This window comes from Caretta caretta, chromosome 8 (genome assembly GCF_965140235.1).
Source record: "Caretta caretta isolate rCarCar2 chromosome 8, rCarCar1.hap1, whole genome shotgun sequence".
Lineage (NCBI taxonomy): Eukaryota > Metazoa > Chordata > Testudines > Cheloniidae > Caretta > Caretta caretta.
This window is the reverse complement of record NC_134213.1, coordinates 55,647,661-55,662,295: the sequence shown is the minus strand read 5'-3', so window position 1 is coordinate 55,662,295 and position 14,635 is coordinate 55,647,661. Positions and strand designations below refer to the sequence as shown.

The following is a 14,635-nucleotide window of genomic DNA, read 5'->3' as shown; positions in this document are numbered from 1 at the left end:
CATCATAAGCTCATTTCATTGTCTTCAGAATGGTTTGCAGAGTAAGAGCTGGCAGGATCCAATAGGTCTGTTCTCGGGGATGTTTAACATTTAGTTAATTAAACTGCTCTGGATAGATATGGACTCCACGCAATATTTATTACCGCTTCACCTGCTGTAAAATGTTTTCATAAATGGCTCATAAATAGCTACTGCCCACCAAGTTTGAATAAAATCACCCGCCACCGCTGAACCTTTGCCCAAAACTCAGTGCTTGACACGATAATGCTGAGGTGAACGATAAACTCCTAGACAGACTAGATATAGACTGGATAGAAACAGAGTGAATTAGACAGAGCTCAGAGAAAACTAACTGAACTTTCCCTTAGTTTCTAGAAGGTTCATACCAACATGTTTCCCTGCCAGTATCTCTCATTTTTAGGGACCTCTGAACTTTTGGGGTTTATCCGGTCTGACAGCAGAATTCCCAGACTACTGCAGCATAGACTGTTCTGTGGCATTTCTGGCCACACACACAGCAGGAAGCCTGCTCCTTCCAGATTCCCAGCCCTGTTTTGTAGTTCCAAGAAGGTGGGGATAGTTTGGACGAACATCTTGGATGAAATCCTCAGCTGGAGTAAACTGGCATCACTCCCACTGCAGTCAAAGAGCTATGACAATTTACAGCTGCTGAGAATCTGGTCTCTGTATTTTTTTATGCTCGTCAGTACCGAACCTTTCTAGATGAATTTATGACTAATGGAAAGGCTATCTAGAACAGCTGTATTTGTGGGAAGTACTTCTGCATCCTTTGCCGTTGTGCTATTTTGCAACTTCTTTGAGCTGCGCTCCTCAGTGAGACAACAGGTACCTCAACACCTTCTAGAGCACCTGTTCACTAGTAGACAAATCCCATAATCCATCCCAACCTTCCATTTGTGTATGGCCTCAGTGCAAGTGGAACCAATGCAATTCTGCTGTGCCAGGGCAGAAAGGTCACACAGGAAGCAGGCATGCACACTCCTTGCATGTCACAGAACTGTGCTCTGTAAGGCTCCCTACAATGGAGCCGGGGGGTGGGTTTGGGCGACTGGTTAGGGAAAGGGCGGAGTTCAACACTGACACAGCTCATAACTCTTGGTCTCAGCCTCATTCTCACCTTCATTAGCAGCTCTCTACTAGTCAGATAATTGTCATGGTCTGAGAAGATATCGGACAGCTCTTCAAACATCAGCATCCTGTCCCTAGGCAGAAGAGGAATTAAGTCAATTATTGATTACAAAGCACCCTAAATCAAGTCTACATCATTATTATCCAGTTTTCCACAGTGATGAAGGACTAGACAACAATCAAACATGTAAAAGGTGGGTCAGCACTGAGACCCATCCACTGAGGTGCTGAGCCTCCTCAACTCCTATTGCTGCTGGCTCAGCATTTTGCAAGATTGCATAACCATGAAAAGTAACCCTTTCTGTTGATGTTCTCCGTGGTAAGGTTGTATGGTGCCAAAATAGGGATATGCGTGCCGTCCAGTGCTCCACTGCAGCCTGGGAATCCCATTGCTTCAGATCCATCCACTATGTCCTGCACGTTGCCGAGAGTCACAGTCGTAATGGTCTTGCACGCACAACAGCCCCCAGAGTGGATTTTCCAACTCCAAAATGATTGCCCACTGACCGGTAGCAATCTGGCATTGCAAGTTTCCACAGTGCGATTGCTGCTTGCTTCTTTGCTGTCAGTGCAGCTCTCCTCTTGGTGTCCTTGCTCTGGAGGGTTGGGTTGAGCTCAGCACACAGATCCAGGAACGTGGCCTTGAGTATCCGAAAGTTCTGAAGCCGCTGCTCATCATCCCAAGTCTGCGTTATGATGCAATCCCACCAGTCAGTGCTTGTTTCTCGGGCCCAGAAGCGGTGCTCCAACATCGGCAGCTACCCTGTGAATGCCACCAATCACCTTGATTTGCTATGTCCCACAGCAATCTGTCCTCCAAGAAATCGTCATGTTCCATGCTGATTAGTTTTTTTCTTACGGCTCTGCAAATACCAGAGGATTGTGCGTCCTGTGCTTGCGATGCTTATGACAGTAGTGCAGAGCTGTGCAGGCTCCATGCTTCTGTCAGAAATGGGGGACAGTGAGGACGGCTGCGTGGGTTTGTGGGATTTTTAAAAAAGGCATGAAAATTATGAGATCTAGGTAACATTATGGAACGGAGACAGTTGCATGCTGGGAAACTGACCTCTTGCTCCCAGTCACCCTTGCATGACTCACATCTGCCCCACCGTGCTTTGCCAAAAACTTCCCAAAAGACAGTGGATTGGATGGTGGGGGGATGCACACTAGGCTATCTACCCATGGTGCACATCACCGTGCATCGACACAAGCACTCTTGGTGAGCATGCACATTGCTAACGCAGGAAGCCAAGTATGCACGCTCACAAACAATATACTAATTGTGGCGGTCTTATGCCGACATTATTTGGGTCAGCAAAAGTTTGTACTATAGACATGCCCTAAGCATAACTGTACTTTGTTTTTGTTGTGGGCCAGTCATAGCGGAAAGGATATAAAAGGACAGTGGGAGGATTACTTTGGAACAGACGCCCAGGTCTTCTTTAACCGGTAGATGGAGTTGGACTGTAGTGCTGAAACAATGGCCCTCAAGGAGGAAAAATTCTTCAGGATCCTACATTCCTGTAAAGGGAGGGATTAAAAAATAAAGGGGAGTTAAAGATCAATATTACAAGTGAGCTGGCGATTTCCTGTTTTTCTAATCTCACAGCTGCAGTGAATTCTTACTACTCTATAGGCAGCTGTACAAACATAGGGCATCAAAAATGGCTCCTCTCTCCCTCCCCACCTACCAAAACCTTTATAGATTTTGGCACTTAATCCTTGTTTTCTTCACTTTCATGTTTTTTTTTAATAGCTTCCAGCTCTCCTAGTAAAAATACTAGTGGAGGTGGGTCTTTGAAGTCAAGCTAAAGAAAACAAACTTTATCCTATTAACAAGCACTTTATAATTACCATCTCCCCCTGCCGGGGAAAGTTGGGGCCTGCGACCAACCCGCTCTCCGAAGAACTCATGAAAGTGTGTCCACAGCCCAGCAGTTCATGCACGCACATGCAAACACCACCTGCTCTGCTAGTCTCCAATATTAACATTAAAAGTCACATTTTTAACGTTACTCTAACGTTACTCATGTTTATGAGCATGAGCTGTGTACAACTTTAGATGCTGTTTAAGAATTTACCTTATAATGTTAATATCAGAGAGTAACAGAGCATATGGTGATGGCATTTGGGCTAGGTTTGTACTAAGGTTGGTATCAAAAGACTGTAGTTGGGGCCAAAGCCATTATTCAAAAGTTCAGGGTCAGACCTGATGACACCAAAAGCTTGAAAGCTATTCTTGTACGATTTCTGGCACCTTGCGCCAAAATCTCACAAAACAGCTTTCTCACAAGATCTTTGGCAACAGTAGAAAACAGGCTTCTTCTTGGTTTGGGCTCAGCTCAGAACCCAAACCATAGGGGATGGTTTGGATCCAGAAATCTGATCCTGAAACACCCTGCTCTCCAAACGTGAAAGAGGTTGGGATAGTAGGTGCCAGTGTGGGCCCATCTTTAGTTTACAGCTTCCACTGTATTTAAGAAAAACATCAGGACTCCCATTATAGGTCCATGTTTTCAGATGTTTATTTAATTCACTGCAGGCTAAACTTTAGCCAACATTTTTCTGCCTCAAGTATTTTTTTAAGAATTGCTTTGCCTCTTTTTAAGTGACACAAACATAAAACAATCAGAAGCTTTCCTGTACCTGAAATACTCAAAAATAACCTTCATTTCAAAAAAGGAATTTTAATAGGCAATTAGTGATTCCTTTTTTATTTTTAAAGAAAATATTTAATGTAGAAAATTGGCCATTCTTGCTCAGTAATTTTAACTCCGAAGTGGAGTTTGAAGCGCTGGCCGTTAGAAAAAACATATAATTTTTTAGTGACTAATTCCACTTTAACGGGCAGATTCTCAAGCACAGGCACCTAAATATGCAAAACATTCATTTCTGCATGCAAAATAAGCAATTCCATTTAGAAGTAGGTAACTGTTTGAGTAGCTAGCCATTCTGCCTGTGCAATTACTTGACTGAGTGTGCACATGCATTCTTCATGGGTTCAGCTAGGGCTGCAGTATTTAATTTTGTGTGTGAATTTAGGCCTGGTGAAAGATACTGGATTGACAGTCCTGGAGGCTGAAGTCCAAAGATCAGATACTATGTGGGCAGTGACAGTCCAGACTTCCCCTGCCACTCCTACTACCCTCTTTGTATGCATCCCCTGTCCTTGAGGGATCACCCCTAGGAATGAGAAAATAGCTTAATCTCCATACAATGCTTCACCTCTACTTCCAAACAAGGGTGTCCGTTAATACCTTTTGATGATGGTTTTTGTGATCAACACCTGTGTACCAGAAAACAAGACTGATACCATCAAAGTCATTTCACACTGGCCATCAAAGAACCATCAGATGATAACAGAAATTGGTCAACTACTGATTTAGGCTGAATCAGAATTGCCAATGTAGAGGTGAAAGACACTACTTCCCATACTAATACCCAGCCCTTATGCGCACTTTTCATCAGTCAAGCTCAAAGTGCTTTACAAAGGAGTGATCATTAGCCCTGTTTTACAGGTGGGGAAACGGAGGCACAGAAAGCTGAAGCAACTTGCCCAGAGTCAGCCAGCAGAGTTCCCTGAGCCATCCATTCCCACCTGTCTAGATGCCTATACTAACAATTTTACTTCTAGAGGCATAAAAACATATTAAGCTTGGAAAACTCAATATTTGTCCTGATTTTTTAAGTATTGCTTATTTTGTATCTCTTTGCAAGAATCCACGATTCTTTAATGTACGTTAGATTTATTTTTAAAGGAACACTGAAGCATTAAAACAAAACTATCTCAGTGCCAGCAGCCCAGCCCTCATGAGCACAGTTCATGAAGCATCCAACAGAAGATACAATCTAGGAAACTCGGGTCGCTAAAGGAACTCAGACAAAATGATATCATGCAAACAAGTGAGAAACATATGGAATCAATTACTAAGGAAAGCAACTGAAGCAAAGAGTAAAAAGGAGTTTGAGAGACACATGGGGTATGGAGAAAAAGCCAGGAAACAGGATTAAGATGAAGCAAAGAAAGGGCAGGCATCTTGAACCAGACGGCCTGTTCTAACATTTCTTCTGTTCTTTTGAGTAAATCTGTAACTACAAACTAGTGAGCATGCCCACTGGACACAGAAAATGATTCAGTAAGCAAATATATTGCAGTGTCAAGGGTTATTCAAAACCACAATACTATGAGCAATAACTTAATTTTTCTGCTTTTTCCCCAAAATACTTTTACTATTACTATTATCAATTTTGCATCTGATCATTTACCTGTCTTCCCATTTACTTTACTTTGAAATATGTTTGTGTTTAAGTAAGAAAAATATCTAGTTCGGTGATTTCATGTTTTAAGTTTATGGGATTTATAAATGGGGAAGGAAAGAAATTACAATTACCTGTTGAAGACGAATTATTTCTAAGGGATTTCGTATTTCTGGTAGCTGATACATAGAATCTCACTTGCATTTGATTCCTTCAAAATCGTTTCCATTTGCTCAGAAGCCCAGTTTCCCATTTGAAACAGGAGAAACACAAACTGGGATTAAAGCAAAGGACACAGGAAGCACCTTTTACTGTTTTACTCATATTTCTTTGCCCAGCCCTTGAATGTTGTATCCAGTTCTATTTGCCCCATCTCATAAAAGGATATAGTGGAACTAGAAAAGGTTCAGAGAAGGGCAAGCAATGGCTTCCATACAAGGAGAGACTAAAAAGATTAGGGCTCTTCAGATTAGAAAAGTGATGACGGGGGGGGGGGGGGGGGAGTGCGGGGGAGGGGGAGAATTTGATATAGGTCTATAAAATGATGACTGGTATAGAAAAAGTGAATAGAGAAGTGTTATTTACCCTTTCACACAATACAAAAAACAGGGGTTACCCGAAGACATGAACAGGCAGCAGGTTTAATACAAACAAGGGAAAGTATTTTTTCCACATAACACACAGTTAACCTGTGGAACTCATTGCCATAGTTTTTGCCATCACAACATCCTATAACTGGGTTGAAAAAAACTGGATAAATTCTTGGAAAATAGGTCCATCAATGGCTATTAGCTACGATGATCAGGGATGCAACCCCACGTCCAAGGCAACCCTAAACCTCTGACTGCCAGAAGCTGGGATGAGAAGACAGGGTTGGAGGACTCCAACTGCCCTGTTTTGAACACTCCCCCGTGAAGTGAGCAGAGCAGCTCACAGCAGGAGTTTGCCTGGGACTGGTAAGTATCCGAGGGTGTGTTTGTTTGCTTGCTGAGGAAGTATCCGAGCGTGTGTTTGCTGGGAGGGGCAGTGTGAGAGCCTGAGTGAGTGTCTGATTGGCTGCTAGCCTGCAGGGGGGCGGGCATTAGGGTGTCTGTTTGTTTGCGTCAGGGAAGCCTGGCTGTTTAAAAATAGCCAGAGCTTCGCGAACCAGCTGAGCGGCGGTGAACCAGCTGAGCAGCGGGGGACAGCAGAGCAGCTCACAGCAGGAGTTTGCCTGGAGTGAGCCCAGTGAGGCTTACGTCTTGCAAACTGCTCTGAGGAAGCTCATAGTAGGAAGGTGATATGGAAGGGGGGGGTTCAGCTGTTGTGACCTGCACTGGATGTGCCATGTTTGTCTTTCTTCCACAGGACAGAAGCGACTTTGTCTGTACAAAGTGCAAGCTGGTCTCCATATTGGAAGAGAAGATTGAAGGTCTGGAGCAACAGGTAACGACCCTGCGTTGCATACGAGAAACTGAGGATTTTCTGGACAAAACTCAGGATAGGCTTCTAGGGGCACAAAGCTCTAAAGATATAGAGCAGGTTGCACAGAGGAGCCAAGAGGCCAGTGAAGAAGCTTGGCAACATGTGACCTCCAGAAGAGGTAAGCGGAATATCCGGGTTCCAGTAACACAGACACAGGTAACTAACCGCTTTCATGTTCTCTCCACAGGTACCATTGCGGAGAGTGGACCAGATGATATGTCTGGGGCGAGAAAGCAGAAGGAGACTCCGCTGGTTGCAAGGCATGAGATGCGATGTCCTGAGGTTGGGAGTTCCACGACCACCACTCCCAAGAGGAGAAGGCGGGTGGTGGTGGTCGGGGACTCTCTCCTCCGGGGGACTGAGTCATCTATCTGCCGCCCTGACCGGGAAAATCGAGAAGTCTGCTGCTTGCCAGGAGCTAAGATTCGCGATGTGACGGAGAGACTGCCGAGACTCATCAAGCCCTCGGATCGCTACCCCTTCCTGCTTCTCCACGTGGGCACCAATGATACTGCCAAGAATGACCTTGAGCGGATCACTGCGGACTACGTGGCTCTGGGAAGAAGGATAAAGGAGTTGGAGGCGCAAGTGGTGTTCTCGTCCATCCTCCCCGTGGAAGGAAAAGGCCTGGGTAGGAACCATCGAATCGTGGAAGTCAACGAATGGCTACGCAGGTGGTGTCGGAGAGAAGGCTTTGGATTCTTTGACCATGGGATGGTGTTCCATGAAGGAGGAGTGCTGGGCAGAGACGGGCTCCATCTTACGAAGAGAGGGAAGAGCATCTTTGCCAGCAGGCTGGCTAACCTAGTGAGGAGGGCTTTAAACTAGGTTCACTGGGGGAAGGAGACCAAAGCCCTGAGGTAAGTGGGAAAGCGGGATACCGGGAGGAAGCACAGGCAGGAATGTCTGTGAGGGGAGGGCTCCTGCCTCATACTGGGAATGAGGGGCGATCAACAGGTTATCTCAAGTGCTTATATACAAATGCACAAAGCCTTGGAAACAAGCAGGGAGAACTGGAGGTCCTGGTGATGTCAAGGAACTATGACGTGATTGGAATAACAGAGACTTGGTGGGATAACTCACATGACTGGAGTACTGTCATGGATGGTTATAAACTGTTCAGGAAGGACAGGCAGGGCAGAAAAGGTGGGGGAGTAGCACTGTATGTAAGGGAGCAGTATGACTGCTCAGAGCTCCGGTACGAAACTGTAGAAAAACCTGAGTGTCTCTGGATTAAGTTTAGAAGTGTGTGCAACAAGAGTGATGTAGTGGTGGGAGTCTGCTATAGACCACCGGACCAGGGGGATGAGGCAGATGAGGCTTTCTTCCGGCAGCTCACGGAAGCTACTAGGTCGCATGCCCTGATTCTCATGGGTGACTTTAATTTTCCTGATATCTGTTGGGAGAGCAATACAGCGGTGCATAGACAATCCAGGAAGTTTTTGGAAAGCGTAGGGGACAATTTCCTGGCGCAAGTGCTAGAGGAGCCAACTAGGGGGGGCGCTTTTCTTGACCTGCTGCTCACAAACCGGGTAGAATTAGTGGGGGAAGCAAAAGTGGATGGGAATCTGGGGGGCAGTGACCATGAGTTGGTTGAGTTCAGGATCCTGACGCAGGGAAGAAAGGTAAGCAGCAGGATACGGACCCTGGACTTCAGGAAAGCAGACTTCGACTCCCTCAGGGAACGGATGGCCAGGATCCCCTGGGGGACTAACTTGAAGGGGAAAGGAGTCCAGGAGAGCTGGCTGTATTTCAAGGAATCCCTGTTGAGGTTACAGGGACAAACCATCCCGATGAGTTGAAAGAATAGTAAATATGGCAGGCGACCAGCTTGGCTTAATGGTGAAATCCTAGCGGATCTTAAACATAAAAAAGAAGCTTACAAGAAGTGGAAGGTTGGACATATGACCAGGGAAGTGTATAAAAATATTGCTCGGGCATGTAGGAATGATATCAGGAGGGCCAAATCGCACCTGGAGCTGCAGCTAGCAAGAGATGTCAAGAGTAACAAGAAGGGTTTCTTCAGGTATGTTGGCAACAAGAAGAAAGCCAAGGAAAGTGTGGGCCCCTTACTGAATGAGGGAGGCAACCTAGTGACAGAGGATGTGGAAAAAGCTAATGTACTCAATGCTTTTTTTGCCTCTGTCTTCACTAACAAGGTCAGCTCCCAGACTGCTGCGCTGGGCATCACAAAATGGGGAAGAGATGGCCAGCCCTCTGTGGAGACAGAGGTGGTTAGGGACTATTTAGAAAAGCTGGATGTGCACAAGTCCATGGGGCCGGACGAGTTGCATCCGAGAGTGCTGAAGGAATTGGCGGCTGTGATTGCAGAGCCATTGGCCATTATCTTTGAAAACTCGTGGCGAACGGGGGAAGTCCCGGATGACTGGAAAAAGGCTAATGTAGTGCCAATCTTTAAAAAAGGGAAGAAGGAGGATCCTGGGAACTACAGGCCAGTCAGCCTCACCTCAGTCCCTGGAAAAATCATGGAGCAGGTCCTCAAAGAATCAATCCTGATGCACTTGCATGAGAAGAAAGTGATCAGGAACAGCCAGCATGGATTCACCAAGGGAAGGTCATGCCTGACTAATCTAATCGCCTTTTATGATGAGATTACTGGTTCTGCGGATGAAGGGAAAGCAGTGGATGTATTGTTTCTTGACTTTAGCAAAGCTTTTGACACGGTCTCCCACAGTATTCTTGTCAGCAAGTTAAGGAAGTATGGGCTGGATGAATGCACTATAAGGTGGGTAGAAAGCTGGCTAGATTGTCGGGCTCAACGGGTAGTGATCAATGGCTCCATGTCTAGTTGGCAGCCGGTATCAAGTGGAGTGCCCCAAGGGTCGGTCCTGGGGCCGGTTTTGTTCAATATCTTCATAAATGATCTGGAGGATGGTGTGGATTGCACTCTCAGCAAATTTGCGGATGATACTAAACTGGGAGGAGTGGTAGATACGCTGGAGGGGAGGGATAGGATACAGAAGGACCTAGACAAATTGGAGGATTGGGCCAAAAGAAATCTGATGAGGTTCAATAAGGATAAGTGCAGGGTCCTGCACTTAGGACGGAAGAATCCAATGCACCGCTACAGACTAGGGACCGAATGGCTAGGCAGCAGTTCTGCGGAAAAGGACCTAGGGGTGACAGTGGACGAGAAGCTGGATATGAGTCAGCAGTGTGCCCTTGTTGCCAAGAAGGCCAATGGCATTTTGGGATGTATAAGTAGGGGCATAGCGAGCAGATCGAGGGACGTGATCGTTCCCCTCTATTCGACATTGGTGAGGCCTCATCTGGAGTACTGTGTCCAGTTTTGGGCCCCACACTAAAAGAAGGATGTGGATAAATTGGAGAGAGTCCAGCGAAGGGCAAAAAAAATGATTAGGGGTCTAGAACACATGACTTATGAGGAGAGGCTGAGGGAGCTGGGATTGTTTAGCCTGCAGAAGAGAAGAATGAGGGGGGATTTGATAGCTGCTTTCAACTACCTGAAAGGGGGTTCCAAAGAGGATGGCTCTAGACTGTTCTCAATGGTAGCAGATGACAGAACGAGGAGTAATGGTCTCAAGTTGCAGTGGGGGAGGTTTAGATTGGATATTAGGAAAAACTTTTTCACTAAGAGGGTGGTGAAACACTGGAATGCGTTACCTAGGGAGGTGGTAGAATCTCCTTCCTTAGAGGTTTTTAAGGTCAGGCTTGACAAAGCCCTGGCTGGGATGATTTAACTGGGAATTGGTCCTGCTTCGAGCGGGGGGTTGGACTAGATGACCTTCAGGGGTCCCTTCCAACCCTGATATTCTATGATTCTATGAAGTTCTGGTACTGGCCACTGTCAGAGACAGGATACTGGGCTAGATAGACCATTGATATGATCCAATATGGCCGTTCTTATGATATTTAAAGATTATCCCTGAATCATCTCACACAGTTTACTCAGAAGTCATGAAGCATCAAGAGGGATGCAATCATTCCAGGATAGTTGATAAATGAGTATTAATAAATTTAGGCCTTGGGGGTCCACTGGTCTATTAATAACACAGAGTACTACCATATGGAAAGGCCCTCGCTTAGAATGGAGCTTGGTTTCTCACCCCTACTCCGCACCCTCATGGCATCAAGGACTAAGAGAGAATGCTGCAGAATTATTGCACTGAGTCTCTCAAAGGGAGAACACCTGTCACTGTCCATTGACCCCCTCTGACTGACCGATGCTCTAGAGGGAGCTTCATCCAGACCCTGCCTGTCCCAGATTATGGGGCAGGTTATCAGCACTGTGGAGGTCTTTAATAAAAGGGGTGAAGAGGAGTAAAAGGGCAGAAAAATTAAGGGATATTGGAGAACTCCCCTCTCAAAACAACAAATGGGACAAACTTTCAAATAAGGATGCAACAAGGGGACACAAAAATGAGCATGCATCCTCTTCACTCATTAACATTTGACTGTGTGTAAGCAAAACACATATCTGAGTGAGTAAATGGGCTACAGAAGCAACCACCCAGTCTATGTGGGGTTTTGTGGGCACCATCATTGACCTTAGTACATTCTTGTTACACTTTCCTTGGGAAATGTGGCCTAATGCATCTAACTTTAAGAGGACCTCACCAGAATTCCACTTCCTTCAAGAAGATTAGACATTTTTCTTTCCTAGGGAAGATTAATTGTTTGACTTTGCAAACCTCTCTCACCATAATAATAGCACTGACACAGACTTCCTACCTTCGAAGCACATGCATCATCCACGTATTAACACTCACAATGCTGTGATAAGGCAGCATTAACAACCCCATTTTCAGGATTGGGAAATGCAGGATCTTGCCCAAGGCCACGAAAGGAATTAGTATGAAAAATAACCTGTGGACGAAGCACATGACCCGACCTCCCAAACAACCATTAACTGAAACAGGACAGAACGAATGCTTTACATGTGCAATATGAATCCACTTCTCAATGATCTTGGCTCTCTGCTGTGTTTTGAGGTCCTTGCCCTTCAGGATGGTGCTGACGACACATTTGGTAACTGCGTTGAACTGAGAGATGGTAGCTCTGATGGTAGGTGCCAAGTGTTTGTTTTCTTTCTTATCCCTCCGAGACCAGATGCATCCCAAGCAGTGGTGTGGCACCACTTTCTTAAAGAGCTTCTAGAACAAGAAAGAGGTTTGTAAATCAACAGGGCTCTCAGAGATTTCTGTTGTTAATATGTAGAAATACATCTTTTTACAGTATGCTGGATCTAAAACTGAGAGTGTCTTAACGGATAAATGCTCATTTTCTCCGGTATGAAAATTTACTCTGCTCCATATATACTTGAGGACAAAATGGAAATGTACCATGGTCAGCTAAAAAGTACTTAGAACATTTAGCTGGTTTGAGCCAACGGAAGGCTGCACACGGCTGGGTCTCGGGGAGGGGAAGCCGGGCAGTTGCCCTGGATGCCGTCTTCCAGGGGTGCTGTACCACTGTCACGTTCAGCTGGGTTCCCCAGGCTGATTGACCAGCCTTCTTCTCTTTGGTTCACTGAATGACCGTTTGTGCGTGTTTGGGGTAGGGGTTAAATGTTTTCCACCCTGGCTGGCAAAAAGGTAAGGGGGGGGGGAGGAAACATGTCTTGTGTACACACATCACATATACAGTAGGAGTATATTTATGTACACACACACACACACCCTTTATCTGCATATCAAAATATACCAATACTATTCACAAGAACAGACTAATATGAGCTTAGTAATTATAGATGTCTATGTAAGAGTGAGATATAGTCACAACAGGTATCAGATATTAAACATATACTATGCTATCCTTGATCTTTGCAAAAAGGCCATGAAGTAGCAATATATATTCATACACACGCAATTTTAAAAATGCTTGGCTGAATAAAACACTCCAACTGGCTGAAATAGGATCAGGTAACCTAAAAGAGTTTTGTGTTGCTGCCCTGATAAGGCTAGCAGCTTTTTGGAACACTACATTTGTATTGGTTAACATGAGTTAAAAGAAAAATTAAAAACAACAACACTAAGTACCCTGGCATTTTCTCCAGTAGCTTTTCCCCCTAAATGTACATAGTACTTACTGCATCCATGTATGTTAACTGCTCTGCCACAAGGTCTTCTGGGAAAAAAGAGAACTCTTCTGGCCCACCAGTCTCCATTCCCTCTTCCTCATCAAGGCTGAAAGTAAAGGTGCTATGGAACCCATCTGTACAGCATGGAAAACATAATATCACTTGGTAAAATACATGTGCTAAACAGTACATTAAAGCCATTGTTTATTATTACCATTATTTATCTGTATTATAGTGGAGCCTACAGATCCTAACAGATGTCAGGGCTCTATTGTGCTAGGCATTGTAGCGAGACACAAAATGGAAGAGAGTCCTTCCTCTGAAGGATTTACAACCAACACAGACAAGACTTGCAGGTATAAAAATTTCTCCCTCCTATAGCAGAACTCCATTAATCCACCCTTTGATAGTCAGTACACTTATAATCTAAAAAATCAAACTATGAAAAGGGCCAGATTGTGTCCCACATTCAGTGCATAGGGACATTTCCTCGCTAGCATACTCTCCTTCCTGGGGTCCTATAGAAGTCCTGGTGTGGATCAAGCTGGGGAGAAGAGACAGTAACCCAATATGAAAAGGAGTACTTGTGGCACCTTAGAGACTAACCAATTTATTTGAGCATAAGCTTTCGTGAGCTACAGCTCACTTCATCGGATGCATACTGTGGAAAATACAGAGGATGTTTGTTTTTATACACACAAATCATGAAAAAATGGGTGTTTATCACTACAAAAGGTTTTCTCTCCCCCCACCCCACTCTTCTGCTGGTAATAGCTTATGTAAAGTGATCACTCTCCTTACAATGTGTATGATAACTGGAAATGGCCCACCTTGATTAGAGGACTCTCCAGGTTTGGGGGGAAAACCATGGTTTATTCCACCACGGAAACTTTCCCCACCACTCAAGGATTAGGGAGGATCTCACCTAAAGGATCCATGAAGATATTTCATTCTCCCTAAGTCCCCATCCCATGGATTTTACTGCAGGAAGAGGAGATCTAGTCCAAAAAAATACAGAAATTGGTGGACTCTCCCATCTCTCAACAAAGATTTAACAGCAAAGCTGTTGTAATGAGGTCTGGATTATTAAGGCTTGACAAAATATACAATACATTTCAGAGTATCTCTGAAGTATTTCATATCAAATTACAACTAAGCAATTGTCAAAATAACAAAAGGACATTATGTGATGGTTCTTCCTTTTCCCCAAAAATGTTTGTTTTCTCTTTGTTCACTACCTTGCAAACTCTAGTAATTCACATCAGGTCTCCCAGTCATAAGCACAAGACTCTACGGTAACAAATTAGAACTATTGGAAGGTAGAGACAGGAATCCAGACACACCAATTTATTGACAGAGCTAAAGGAGGTATGTGGAAATGTCTGCCGCAGCCTTATCTGCAGATATTTTATAAAAATAAACACATGGAAATGGATTTTCATTAGGGTTGTCAAGTGATTAAAAAAATTAATTGTGATTAATTGCACTGTTAAGCAATAATAGAATACCATTTATTTAAATAGTTTTGGATGTTTTCTACATTTTCAAATATATTGATTTCACTTACAACACAGAATACAAAGTGTAGAGTGTTCACTTCATATTTATTTTTATTACAAATATTTTCACTATAAAAACAAAAGAAATAGTATTTTTCAATTCACCTAACACAAGTACAGTAGTGCAAACTCTTTATCATGAAAA

At 44.4% G+C, this 14,635-nt stretch overlaps 1 protein-coding gene across 5 annotated transcripts in view; it reads right to left on the bottom strand.

The window, feature by feature from the left end:
• Positions 1 to 14,635, bottom strand: part of RGL1 (ral guanine nucleotide dissociation stimulator like 1) — a 157,270-nt gene that overhangs the window by 28,567 nt on the left and 114,068 nt on the right. For all 5 annotated transcript variants that reach the window (XM_048860422.2, XM_048860425.2, XM_048860426.2 and 2 more), the window contains 4 exons: positions 12,941 to 13,065; positions 11,790 to 12,005; positions 2,567 to 2,670; positions 1,139 to 1,223 (listed from right to left, as the gene is read on the bottom strand). In XM_048860422.2, the coding sequence (XP_048716379.1) occupies positions 1,139 to 1,223; positions 2,567 to 2,670; positions 11,790 to 12,005; positions 12,941 to 13,065 (530 nt within the window). The remainder of the gene's footprint in view (positions 1 to 1,138; positions 1,224 to 2,566; positions 2,671 to 11,789; positions 12,006 to 12,940; positions 13,066 to 14,635) is intronic.